Source organism: Eubalaena glacialis, chromosome 14, assembly GCF_028564815.1.
Source record: "Eubalaena glacialis isolate mEubGla1 chromosome 14, mEubGla1.1.hap2.+ XY, whole genome shotgun sequence".
In the NCBI taxonomy this organism is placed as follows: Eukaryota; Metazoa; Chordata; class Mammalia; order Artiodactyla; family Balaenidae; genus Eubalaena; species Eubalaena glacialis.
In genome coordinates this window covers 36478639-36492213 of record NC_083729.1, presented here as the reverse complement: position 1 = coordinate 36492213, position 13575 = coordinate 36478639, and the positions used below count along the sequence as shown (strand labels likewise).

General features: G+C 37.3%; 2 protein-coding genes across 4 annotated transcripts in view; both read right to left on the bottom strand.

Moving 5' to 3' along the window:
- DYNC2LI1 (dynein cytoplasmic 2 light intermediate chain 1) overlaps nt 1-5837 on the bottom strand; it is a 41510-nt gene extending 35673 nt beyond the window's left edge. The window contains exons 1-2 of the mRNA XM_061210766.1: nt 5733-5837; nt 3725-3842 (exon numbers count right to left, since the gene is read on the bottom strand). Of these exons, the coding sequence (XP_061066749.1) occupies nt 3725-3842; nt 5733-5740 (126 nt within the window). The 5' untranslated portion in view covers nt 5741-5837. The remainder of the gene's footprint in view (nt 1-3724; nt 3843-5732) is intronic.
- A 5175-nt stretch (nt 5838-11012) lies between these two features.
- The window catches only part of PLEKHH2 (pleckstrin homology, MyTH4 and FERM domain containing H2), a 112703-nt gene continuing 110140 nt past the window's right edge, over nt 11013-13575 (bottom strand). For all 3 annotated transcript variants that reach the window (XM_061210421.1, XM_061210422.1, XM_061210424.1), the window contains 2 exons: nt 12575-12712; nt 11013-11316 (listed from right to left, as the gene is read on the bottom strand). In XM_061210421.1, coding sequence (XP_061066404.1) covers nt 11137-11316; nt 12575-12712 — 318 coding nt within the window. In that variant the 3' untranslated portion in view covers nt 11013-11136. The remainder of the gene's footprint in view (nt 11317-12574; nt 12713-13575) is intronic.

The window sequence follows — 13575 nt, the reverse complement described above, 5'->3', positions numbered from 1 at the left end:
AAGCAAGCTGCCATGCTGTATGCAGCCTTGGTGAGAGGTCCACATGGCAAAGAACTAAAGCCTCTGGCCAAGAGCCAGCAAGGAACTGATGCTGAGAAATAACTTTAGTCCCAGATGACATCTTGACTACAACTTTATGAAAATTCTTAAGCCAGAACCACCAAACTAAGGTGCTCTCAGAGTCCAGACCCTCAGAAACTGGGTGAGATAATGTTTGTTGTTTTAAAAGCTGATAAGTTTTAAGGTAATTTATTATGTAGCAATATATAACTAATGCATATAAAAACTAAGGTACATATAAAAACTAGGCAAATAAAAAAGAAGTTTTAAACTTCAGGAAAAAGTTACTTGAGAAAGGAAACATAATCACAGTTCTGCACTTGGCACACCAGCAAAAATGATTGAGACACTTATAATAAAATAAACTAACACTGAATATTGATTCAGCCCAAAATGATAATGGCAATGATATTACTAGAAGTGGGAGTTTGAGAGAGATGGGGAAGTAAATACTCTTCTACTATTATCAGAAATTCAACAGATAGTGTATATATAATATTGAAAGTGTGGAAACAGCCCATAAGCACATTATTCAGAAATACAGAAATAAATTACAGAAGAACAGTAAAAGATATGAAAATGGTGGCTTTGAGGAGAGATTCTGAATGATGCGGAGAGATTTGTTATTTTACTTTATGTACCTTTGGTAATCTTTTTTTTTTAAGGTAGGTGTATTTTATTTTCATCTTATACATGAGGAAACAGACACAGAGAGATTAAGCAACTTGATCAACATGCACAAAGATGTTCATCATAACATAAATTATAATTGTTGAATAAAACAAAGAGGAGACAGTCCAAATATCCAAAAGTAGGCAAACTGTGTTAAATCAATTATGGTACATCATTTGATGGAGGTACTTTAATAATAGTCTATATCAGATTAAGAAGTTTCTTTTCTATTCCTAGTTTGCTAAAAGTAAGTTAGTTACCCCAGGTGTTGAATTTTATTGAATGCTTTTCTAATCTACTGAGATGACCAAATGATTTTTTTTGATTATGATAAATTAATGCAGTATTAAAATATCAAGGAAAGAAGAAAATCATGTCTTTTTTCCAGATTCTTTTCCATTATAGATTATTATAAGATATTGAGTATAGTTCCCTGTGCTATACAATAGGTCCTTGTTGGTTATCTATTTTATATATAGTAGCACGTATATGTTAATCCTAAACTCCTAATTTATCCCCCCTCCTTCCACTATCCACTTTAAATTTTTTTTTTTTTTTTTTTTTTTTTAACGTATTTATTTATGGCCGTGTTGGGTCTTCGTTTCTGTGCGAGGGCTCTCTCTAGTTGTGGCAAGCGGGGACCACTCTTCATCGCGGTGCGCGGACCCCTCACCATCGGGGCCTCTCCTGTTGCGGAGCACAGGCTCCAGACGCGCAGGCTCAGCAATTGTGGCTCACGGGCCCAGTTGCTCCGCGGCATGTGGGATCTTCCCAGACCAGGGCTCGAACCCGTGTCCCCTGCATTGGCAGGCAGACTCTCAACCACTGCACCACCAGGGAAGCCCCACTATCCACTTTAGTAACCATAAGTTTGTTTTCTTTTTTTTTTTTTAAAGATTTTTTTGATGTGGACCATTTTTAAAGTCTTTATTGAATTTGTTACAATATTGCTTCTGTTTTACGTTTTGGTTTTTGGCCGCAAGGCATGTGGGATCTTAGCTCCAGATTAGGGATCGAACCAGCACCCCCTTGCCCTGGAAGGAGAAGTCTTAAACACTGGACTGCCAGGGAAGTCTGCATAAGTTTGTTTTCTATGTCTGTGAGTCTATTTCTGTTTTGTAAATAAGTTCATTTATCTTTTGATAGTCTTTACGTTCTTAAACCACATACATGAATTACTTTACTAAGAGTAATTTAAGATAACAATAAAAACAGACTGTAACAAAAGATCCAATCTAATAAAATTAAGGACAAAACATCATCATAAATGAAAAAGGCTTGCAGATCCCAAACTCAAACTTAGTGAGCAGGGTTATGTGATTACTAATATTTTTCTGTACAATAACAGGAACACGGCATCTGGCAACAGAGAAGCTGGCAGACCTTCTCCAGTTGACAGTAGGTAAGCAAAACCTGAAAAATTCTGTTTTATCCTGAGAATTTCACATTAGAATAATTCCAGTTGAGTTACTAGGATCATGACAGATAGATAATCCATGACGTGTAGAGTCCATGACACGGACAGTGTCTAAACCTTCTACAGTTGTTAAGGAAAACTTCAAAAATTCTGTTCCATCCTGAGAAATACACATTAGAATCACGGCAGATAAGACAATCCATGACTGACTGATATAGAGTCCCTGACACAGAGGCATGGCTGAAAGAAACGTTAAAGCCGAAACAGAAAGACTCAGGGAGACAAGGTGGTTGCCAGAACTATTTGAAGGGCAATTTTTAAATATTTGAAGGTTTAACAAGCAGAAGAGTAAAATTAGACTTACTCGCATACTTTTACAGGTCAGAATTCAGACCAAGGGGTGGAAGTTACAATGAAACAGATTGCAATTTTCCAGCAACTAGGCTTTGTAACTAGGATTTTCTAGAAACAAAAACGTAAACAGCCTGCCTTGTAAAAGAGAACACCCCCATTGTTGGAAATATTCAAACCTAGACCATACAACCACTGTTTACAGTGACTAGAACCCTGGGGGAAATCTAATTTCTCATTAAAAAAAGCACAGTGCACAATCACACACAATTCTGCATACATTTCTAGGGAGTTCACAGACCCCAAGAAGTACCTCCATGGATCCCAGAGTAAGAATCCCTATTGCAGAAGAGTAGACTAGGGCTTCCCTGGTGGCGCAGTGGTTAAGAATCCGCCTGCCAATGCAGGGGACACGGGTTTGAGCCCTGGTCCGGGAAGATCCCACACGCCGCGGAGCAGTTAAGCCCGTGCGCCACAACTACTGAGTTTGTGCTCTAGAGCCCGCGAGCCACAACTACTGAGCCTGTGCTCTAGAGCTCCGTGCTCCACAACAAGAGAAGCCACTGCAATGGGAAGCCCATGCACTACAACGAGAAGCCCATGCACCACAACGAAGAGTAGTCCCCACTCACCGCAACTAGAGAAAGCCCGCACACAGCAACAAAGACCCAACGCAGCCAAAAATAAATAAAATAAATAAATTTATTTTAAAAAAAACAGTATATCGCCTTTAAAAAAAAGAAGAGTAGATATCTTCAAGGTTCCTTCCATTTCTGTGACACTAGTTTAAGACAGTGAAAGTTAAACATATTATACTCTATATGGTTCATGTTTTTATTATCCATATGCTTGTTTCAGCTGTACAAGTTACCTATAAATATGACCATCGGAATAGTATCAATATTTATGGTGACTTTATGCAAACTGGGAAAAGATAACTCCTCTGGGCTGTCTAGTCAGAAACACATGCCCCTTCCTCTGGGCTGCTGTGGCCCAGGTCAGGACACACCGCTTGACAAGAAGAGAAAGGCTGGCTGTTAGTCCCTACCCACCCGTGAGCAGGGCCCAACCAGATCCAATGTAACCAGCAGGCCGGAGATTGGTCATCTGGTTAAAGGGTTGAAGTACCAAAATTTTTATCAAAGTATTACAATAAATTTTACCACTGGTTGTTAAATCATTACAATACTTGGAAAAAAAAAAAAGTAGGAAAAAATGCATTACCCCGTTTTTACTGCCAATGAAGAAAACAGACTTTTCTCCAGTTTCAACTCCATCGCCTTCACTTCCATTACTTCCCCGTTTTTCCACTTCAGCTTTTGCGATTTCCCAGAGAGTTTCACTATATGAGGCAGAAAACCAAAATTCAGGGAAACAAAAAAGAATCCTTTCAAAAATTTCTTACCAGCCCAAAGAAATTTTATTTCAGTCAGATTTATAAAACAAATCAACATTATTTGGGGGGGGGGACAATTTACTGGTAAAACTTCGGAGGATTAGTCATTCTCTTTGTACTAGATTGAAGCGGAAAATGATAAGCAGAGTCTTTATTGACAGGATTTGAGGTTGTCTGATTTGGGGGCTTCCGGGCAAGGCTGAAAGCTGTGTGTGTTAGTGTCTCAGACACACATGAATGTACAATGACTTTTGGAAATGCACAACTTGAAAACCACCAACATCTAGGAAAAGGGGGAATGTGTAAAGCCAGTGTACCACATAATCTTTGCCCCCTGAAATAGTTTTTGGCTTTGTTTTTTAAATTATATATTTTTTGGCTCAAGATTCCTTTTTTAAAATATAAAAAAGGGGGAAAATCATCTAAAATCACTTTTGAAAATCATCTTTTCATTTACCTCTCTACACACTCAAATAATTTTATACAAATAAGATTATATCATTTTTTTAAAAAGTAAAGCCTAAATGAATTATGGAGTATTGAACTAAAAAAACATGAGAAAGATTTGATGTGTTACAAGCTCGAATCTACTACTTTCTACATAGAGTATGCCAACTTGAGCAAATTACCTGACCTCTTTGGATCCTTCATTCCTTTATTAAGTCAACAAGTATTTCTTGAGCGCCTAATATATGAAAGCTTCTGTGCTAGTCCCCAGGCTTACCTGTTTCTTCACCTCTAAAATGCTGATAAAAAAGAATACCAACATCATAGGATTGCCATGACTGTTCAAATGTGATAATTCATTTAGGTTAGGGCCTGGCCTATACATAATCACCTAAAATCAGTGAGTGTTTATAATCATTATTATTCAAGAACCAGGAATGAAAAAAAGGGGTTAGAAAAGATCAAAACAGGTGTCCCTAAATGTTTGCACTAAAATTCACACATTTATTTCACAGGTGAGCCCCTAAGAACTCAGCCCGGGCCTGTTTGCTCTTCAATTACACACTATTTCTTCATAATGTGATTATTTTCTTTCCAAGTTCCCAGCAGAAAAGAGAGAAGTATGTGTTGTAACCAATTAAACCGTGATGGGAAGCTTAAGGTTCATAAACTCAACAGAGATCACACCACCCATCCACCATGTGAGAAAAACAGACTTTCCTGCTCTGTGATGGACTCCAGGACTCCTCTCTCCCGATGTCCTTATAAGTCGTTTAGAGAAGGTTTAGGTATGACCTTGAGAACAAGCAACTAAAATAGACATCATAGAATTGAAGAGCTAAAATGTATTTGATAGGTGATTAAAATCCCACCCCTACCCCTGCTGCCCGTTTAAATATGACCTTACATTCTTCACAGTGCCTTCACAAGTTAGGCTCATTTATTGTTGTCGTGAACCCCTGCACCCGGAGCCGAGGTCCCTGAGGAAGTGGCTTGTGGTCTGGCTCACCGCCTGAAACCCTGTTCCTAGAACATTCCCTAACCCTCGAGAAACTCTTATTGAAAAAGTGAATAATTGGAGTTGAATGATCTTTCAAAATCTCTTAACTTTTCCACCTGGGGAACTTTTCTACTTGCTTTCGGCAGAATCCACACTCTCAAGGATAGTGCCTACGGATCCTTGACCAACAAGACAGGAATTGCAAAGAGGACGAACTCACAATTTTCTTCCACCAACGGGTCCGCGAGGATCTACTCTCCCCAAATATACCCGCAGCGGCCTCTCCCTCCACCCCTCCCCCCATCTCCACCCCTTCCTGGCTGGGTTGGGAAAGAAGGGAGGCTCTCGAGGGGAACATAAGCCAGGCGCAAGCAGGGTTGCAGGGATACCTGGGCATCGTGGCTCGGCCGCCCCACTGTCGTGGTCTCCGCGTAAGGCCCAGCCTAGAATAGCTGGACCGCGAGCTCTGCGCGAGGCCGGCTTAGTGCAGGCTCTTGGGTTGCTATGGTAGCGACGTCACAAGTAAAGGTTGCGTGCAGAAGAGGGGCATCATGGGAAATGTAGTTTTCAGCGTTCTTTTCGAGCATCTCAGCTTCATCCGTTAGTGTGGGAGAGAGAGGCGACAAGTGGTAATAAATCTGGGACCTAAAAACTCTGGGCTGGAAGTGTTCTTTTATTAAAAAAGTATTCTACTGAGTACCGACTATTTATATGCCAGGGGTCTCTCTCTCTCTCTCTCTTCAATTACTTTTCTCTCCCCAGTAGCAGTGAATTGGGAATGGAGAACGAAACAATCTCCTGAGCTGTTTTCTAGTGATTTACTAGAGGAAAAGAATATTTACGATTTTAGTATTTTCCAACTTTCTGCTTGTTTGGTTGTTTCAGGTTTTATGCAATAGCACATCTTTTATTAATAAGTTAATAAAGGAAATGCATCTCCATAACACTTCATTTACTTTATCTCCAAATCAATAAAAAACATCATTACTATATGACATACACAACTAATTATAATAACCCAAAGGAAGCCAGAGATATAAGCTATCGCAGAGAGGTACAAACAATTTATATTAGAACAAGTGACTAATTATGCCTCAAGGAGTTGGTGAAACATTCATGGCAGTGACAGTACTTGATCTGTTTTGAATGCTGACCCAGGCTCTCTAGCCCAAGATGAGCTGATTGACTGAAGGAGAAACTGTTCCTCTACTGTTCTGCCATTTGGCTTAGTCTCTATGTTGTAATGTTCAAGAATGTGGGCTTTGGAATAAGACAAACTTAGATCGAAGTCGGGACTCAGCCACACTAGCTAAGTTGCCACATTGCCACATGGAAAATAACTCAATTTCTCTGAGCCTTAGTTTCCGATCCTGTAAAGCAGGGGAAAATTATGAGTTTTAAATGAGATAAATACATGTAAAACATAACTTATGTGTGTCTGAAACATTATAAGTGCTTAATACTTGTTATTATGGTGAGGTAAGCTGCTGATCAGCAACTTTGAAGAAAGAAACACAAGGAAATGAAGCAGATGGTTCATAGGAAATAAAAGGCATTCACTTCAGATAAAATCTTTGGGGACAAAATTCTCCCAACACGTAGGTGCATTTTGGAGACATAGAAGACTACAGTTGCACATAGGAAGGAAAGTAATGGAGGGAAGTTCTATGGAGAAAGGATGGTAGCAAGTGAGGCTGATACATCCATCATTGAATCAGCATTGCCTATAAACTCACAAACTGATGTGGGACAAATTGTAATGAATCGCAATGATTTGGGTTCTGGAACTTTAGAATCCCTTTGCATGTTAGTTGGGAAGCCCTATTGATATGGACAATAATGGCAGCTAACATTTTGCCAGGTGTTTTCTGTGGACGAGGCACAGTACTAGCATTTTAAAGTATAATGATTTGGGTAACTGGGATACGTGGTTGAAGGAGGGAGCCTGGTAACCAGGAAGGTGAAGGTTATCTGCCTGGGCCCTAATCACCAGCACTGATTCAGGAGTGATTCAGTTGATTCACCTTGATCTGATTAAGCAGGTGAGTTCTCTTTTCTACCCTTATGCCTCCTGAGGCTTCATACTTGGACGAAGAAAGTGACTTTCCTGGGTAGATGAAAATTGTTCTCAAGGTAAAATATACAAAGATTTGAGCTCCTCTTCTGAATCAGCCCAAGAAGACTCACAGATTTCAATGGTGGTGATGGAAGAGGAGAGTTTTTTTGCTGCTTGCTGGATGAAATGAGCAACAGTGCAAAAGGATAAAGGTGTGTGCAGAGTGTATTTGGGGACCTGTGAATAGTTTGGGGTGGAAGCATATAAAGTGCCTGGTGGGGCTAAGGTGGGAGAGCAAACTGGACAGGTAGATTGAGCTACAGTGAAGGATCTTGCAGTCTGGATTTTACTGTGTTGGTGATGAGAGACCAAATAAGATTTCAAATAGGGGTGTGCCATGACTAGACCTGTTTCAATGAGATAATTTTTTGCAGCTATGTGCGGGATGCTTTGGAGTCTAGAAGTCCATACGGAGGCTATTAACAATAGCCCAGAAAGTGAGAGTTTTTATATTTTTTCCTTGTTTTCAAAGTTACATAAGCTTATTGTAGAAAAATATAGTATACAGAAAAAACTAAGAGGGTATAATAAGCAAATACCAGGAGTAACAACTATTAAACATTTTGATGTATTTTATTCCAATCTTTTTTCTCACAGAGTTGCGATTTTACCGTAAAGTTTGTTAACATTCTGATTTTAACATGTATTTTCCCATATCAATTTTTTTAAAACCCATAATAAACATAGCTTTGATGGCTGCATAAGGTTCCACTATATAGATTTTTAATAATTTACTTAAGCATTCTACTAATATGAGTGTTTGAGGTTAAACACCTAACATGAGTTGGGCCAGTCAGAGTCCTTTTCTGGAATTTTTCAAACAAGAATTAGGAAAATCAAGCCATTCCCTCTCTGGAGGAAATTGGCCTATTTCCTGCTAAATGAAGTACTCTTGTAGCAATAAAATCCCTTTCTTCCTTTAGGAAAAAGAGAATAGGGGGAAATGTGAGAGGAGATGCGGTCCCTGCACGAACCAGTTAGCAGAAAAGCTTCTCCACCTTATTAGTCCTGCTACTCACTTTTGCTTCCTCACTCCCCACATTCCCAAAGCCTTTGCTCCCCTGGAATCAGCCCAGAGACTCTGCAGTGAAGTCCAAATTCCATGACAGCTAGGAGGTGGGTGGATGGGTGAAATGTGTTCTTGGCATCTCAGGACCACTTAAAGCCTTTTTCTAGAGAAACATGGTTATCCATGGTGGTTAATTCTTCAGGATTATATTTCAGTACAACTATGGGTTACAAGTATTGTTACAGGAACCTGACTACCAAGTAATTTTTTCCTATGGAAAAAACGTCCAAACAACCACTGATAAACACATTTTTCAAGCAAATACTTTATAAGTTGTGACTAACTTTTCTTGTAAATTGAGAGTTAAATTCATTTCTAAGCTATGGCAGTATTTGACTTTAAGGACACACACAGAAATCTAGAGCATTTAAAATAAAATTTTAGACACAGTCCACTCAACTTACCTATAAGGAGCTTATTATGAAATCATGGGAGAACCACATGATTTATACATACTGTATATCTTTCAATATGCATACGTACATATGAAACTTACAATTTGCCAAAACAGCTTCCTTTTATATGGATAAAACAAAGCAACACAGAAGACAAAGCATGAGTGCAAGAGAAGGAGGTAATAACTACCATTTTCAATAGTAGTACACCTCAGCTTTGACAATGAAAACATTAGGTATTTCTTGAAGATTATTCAAAAGATAATGCTTGAAATGGGTTTTGTAAATCATTTATTATGATTGAAAGGGAAGAAAATGATAGGAGACAAATATTACAATTAAACATGTAACATTATTCTCTTGTAACCAATCATAATAACATACTTTGAATTTTTTAAATGGCTATATGAAAGTAATTTCCCAGAAAATAAAATTTTCACATCATCAGTTACAGAAAATTGATTTCTTTCCATCAAAATATTTTATCTCTGCTCTATCAAAAATAAATGCCAAGTCTAGGGTACTACCATTTAAGCTAAGCCTTCACTACTTGTTTAAATTAGATTTTGGGGGGGCTTACCAGATGGTGAACTAACTATTGCCTGAGAATAAAGTCCTCACACATATGTAACAGCTCTGCCAAGCCTGTGGCTCACCAACTAATGATTATTAAATGGTTTTCTGGGAACTCAGAAACTACTGTATCCCAGCCAAAAGGCTCCTGAGAGTCATCTCAAACTGGTAACCAATTTATTCTCAAAAATTAATTTGCTTACCCAGTGAGTGGTTGTGGTTCAAAAGATTTAGGAGAAATAGTAAATGGCAATCTATTTCTATGGGGTTTTTTTACCTTTGTCATTACCAATAAAGCAAAATCTTACTTGATCAGTATATTTCTTGGCTCTGTCCTGTCGAAGGATGCTAACATGGGATGGAACATTTTTCAAAGGCTTACTGTGAGAACAGTACATTGCCATAGGGAGAAAGCAGCAAAAAAGAAAACATGAAGGCTCTGCCAACAAATTAATTCAGCAGCTAACTTTTTTTTTCCAATTGGTTAAAAAAATACCATACACAGAGTGATAAATATACATCCAAAATATAAATATAAAATATTCTACACATAAATAAAATTAAGTATACTCATGATTACTATTTCAATTAAACATTTTTGCAATATAATTTTCATGTCTTATCACAGTTTCATTTTTATCATGAATAATAAGTACTTTATTTTGACACAAACAGGAATGTACTGACCACTTATGTAACCTAGTAAAGTAATACGTTTCTAGACTCTTTCAACTAAAATTTATCTCCTTTGACAGAAGAGTTACTTTCTCTTTCCTTTTAAAAAATATTTTTTGGGAATTTATTTTCAAACTATAATTAAAAAGGACTGTATGAGGCAAAGCTTTAAGAATGGTCTCTGTTTTCATAGATATTATTATTTAACAAAGCAAGGTCAAGATGACCCAGCACCAATGCAATGAAATGTGGGCAATATTCCAGAGAACTTGGGTTATGTTGACAGCCAAAGAATGTCAGGAATCACTGTCTCATTTTAAGTTTTACACTCCAGTGATCTGAAAAGGTGACAGGGTACACTTTCTAAAACCACATAGGAAGTTCTAGTTACCTAGCTCCTGTTTTCTCACACAATGATTCATAGGGCCAAAAGACACTGCACTTGCTCTAAAAGTTACCCTTCAACACCACCCTGCAGCTGTTTCTTAAACTGTATACTCTACTTCTTTCTAAACACCATATCATTAATTAAAAGCACATTTAATTACAGTACTTAATTTTTTGGCAATGAGCATTTCCAAATAATCAACTGGTTTGCCAAATGAGAGTTTGGAAAAACTCCCTTGAATCTCACTTTCTAAAGATTGTTAGAATACTTTTTTAAAAAAGAGAAAAAAGCCTTGATGTGTCTGATGGCAAAGGAGAAGGTGATGGAAAAAAATGACAAATTCTAACCCAGTTAAGCTAAGAGAAAATCAGCACGTGGGAAAATCTGTGTTTAGGTCTTATTACTAGCATTCATTTGAATATTTATGAATCAAATGAAAGAGAGTAACCCTCATTATTTTTAAAGAATGGACTACTACTGTGTGTGTGCCATGCTGCCAGGATGTAAATGAACTTATTTGGAGCCGATGCAGCCATCGGTTAGAGGACAGGGAGTGAATGTTCAGGCCCCTGAGCTTTCAGAGTAAAGTGGGGCCTTTGGTTGGTCTGCTTGACAGAAGGGGCTGGCTTCCCATCACCCTGGCTTGAGGACCCTGGGTCCGAGCTGAGAGCAGCGCTGGAGCAGAGAGGTGGTGAACTGCCTTCTGCTGATAGAAGTTGTTTATGTAGCTGGCGATCAAAAGAGTGATTTCAAGAATCTAAAACAAGAAAAATGGAATTGTTATTCTCCTGAGAAGTTCTCATCACTTCCAAAAGAGAGTGAAGGGTTGGCCATGGGTGGTCTCCATCTGCAAGTGCCCAGGCTACCAGATTTCCCTTTTAACCAGATCAAGCAGTGCAGTACAGTTGATCCTTGAACAACACAGGGGTTAGGGGCCCCAACACTCTACGCAGTCAAAAATCCGTGCATAACTTTACAGTGCCCCTCTGTAGCCACGGTTCCTCTGTATCCGCGGTTCTACATCCATGGATTCAACCAATCATGGATTGTGTAGTAATGTAGTATTTACTACTGAAAAAAAATCCATGCGTAAGTGGACCTGTGCAGTTCATACCCATGTTGTTCAAGAGTCAACTGTACTTACATGTTCAGCACCATCAAGGCACTGACCTATTTTCCCATTCCTTAAACCAGCAGAAAGTGATACTTGAAAAAAAAAAATCAAATTTAGTGGCAATATTAGAAAATGTGACAGTAGTACAATTCTACCAGTTATCCTAAAGCCACATTTGTGAATACATGAATAAGAAATTCAGTATATTATATCAACTCTTTAAACTAAAGCACTGAGTGTGCCATGATCTTCTACACTTACAATCTGACTTCACTTAAGTATAGATTTAATTAAGAAACATATATGCCATTTTTTAAAGTTTCAAATGCTAAAAAAGTAGTCTCTTTTAGTTGAGAATTTTAAGACAAAGTCTTAGAAAAATTAATTTCTCATCCTTTTTCCTAAAATCAGAGTTACATGTTAGAATGCAGCCCTTTTATTCATTGCTTTTAGAGACATTAAAACTACATAGTTTGCTAAAAATAATAAAGAAACAAGTATGCCTTAATTTTAAAACCTCACTCTTCTCACTAATGAGTCTATAAAGTGAATTACTCCAAGTAAATAAGGTAATGTGTATAAAGTACCTGACAATAACAACTTATGCCAGGACCACTTATTTTGAACTTTCTGTATACCAGGCACTGGGCTATAAATACCTTACAATTCCTTCATTTTATTCTTAATCCAGAAAAAAAAAAAGGTAGCATCATAGCATCATACCATTTTTTAGATGAAGAAACCACGGTTTAGAAAGATAAGGTAAGCCAGAATTTGGACCAATGGTTGTTTGATTGTAAGTAGGGTCTGTTTTCCCATGAGGAACTTACTCTTTGCACAATATATGTTTTAGTATGAAAAAAACTAGCATAAAAATGTTAGCATAAAGCCTTCTACTCACCTTGGGTTTTGCCATGGCAAAAAGTAATTTCTCTGTTGGTTTGTCCTTTGAATGTGCATTGTTAATGACTATCATAAAATCATCTTGATAACCTCCAAAGGTCATTAGACTCTTGTACACATAGCTGATTATTAACCTCTTCAAAGAGAAATAAAAGTAAGTATGTTATACAATCTTTATTTTCAAAGAAAGATGAGAGATGATTAATAACATGTATCTCCATTAAAATGATGATGTGGTCAACCAACTGCAGATGGAAAATATGTTTTAAAAATTCCATAAAGTTCCAAAAAGCAAAACTTGAACTTGCCGTGCACCAGCAACTATTTACATAGCATTTACACTGTATTTGTCCTTAAGATTTCTATCTGTCTATCTATCTATTTATCTATCTATCTATCTGGTTGAACCATATGAAACTGATGCTTTTTAAGGTAAAAGAAGGTCAAATATTGGCAAATCCACATAGTTCACCCTGATATATAAACTTTGATATATGTAAACATAAACAGTATCATGCATACTACTTCTTTTTTAACATTCTGCTTCTTTTAACTTAACATGTTATGAACATCCTTCCATGACAACAAATGTACTTGTATAACATTTTAAATGATTTTATAGACATTTATTTGGATTTTATAGACACATAGACATTATTTAACTAATCTCCTATTGAAGAATATTTAAGTTTTTTTTATTTGTTACTATCTTAAACAATACTCCAATGAATATTTTGGGACATATTTCATAATACACATAGCCTAATTATTTCTTTGGTTATAAACCTCAACAGCTGAAATTGCTATCTCAAAAAAGTAAATCTTTCCAAACTCAAAAAGGTTATACCCATTTACATTCCCAGTATTACAGTCTTGATAACACAGGATATCGTCATTCTTTTGAAGCTCTGCCAATCTGATTGGTGAAAAGTAGAATCTCACTGTATTAAACTGAATTTATTTGATTGATGGTGAGATTAACATTTAAAAATACATTTA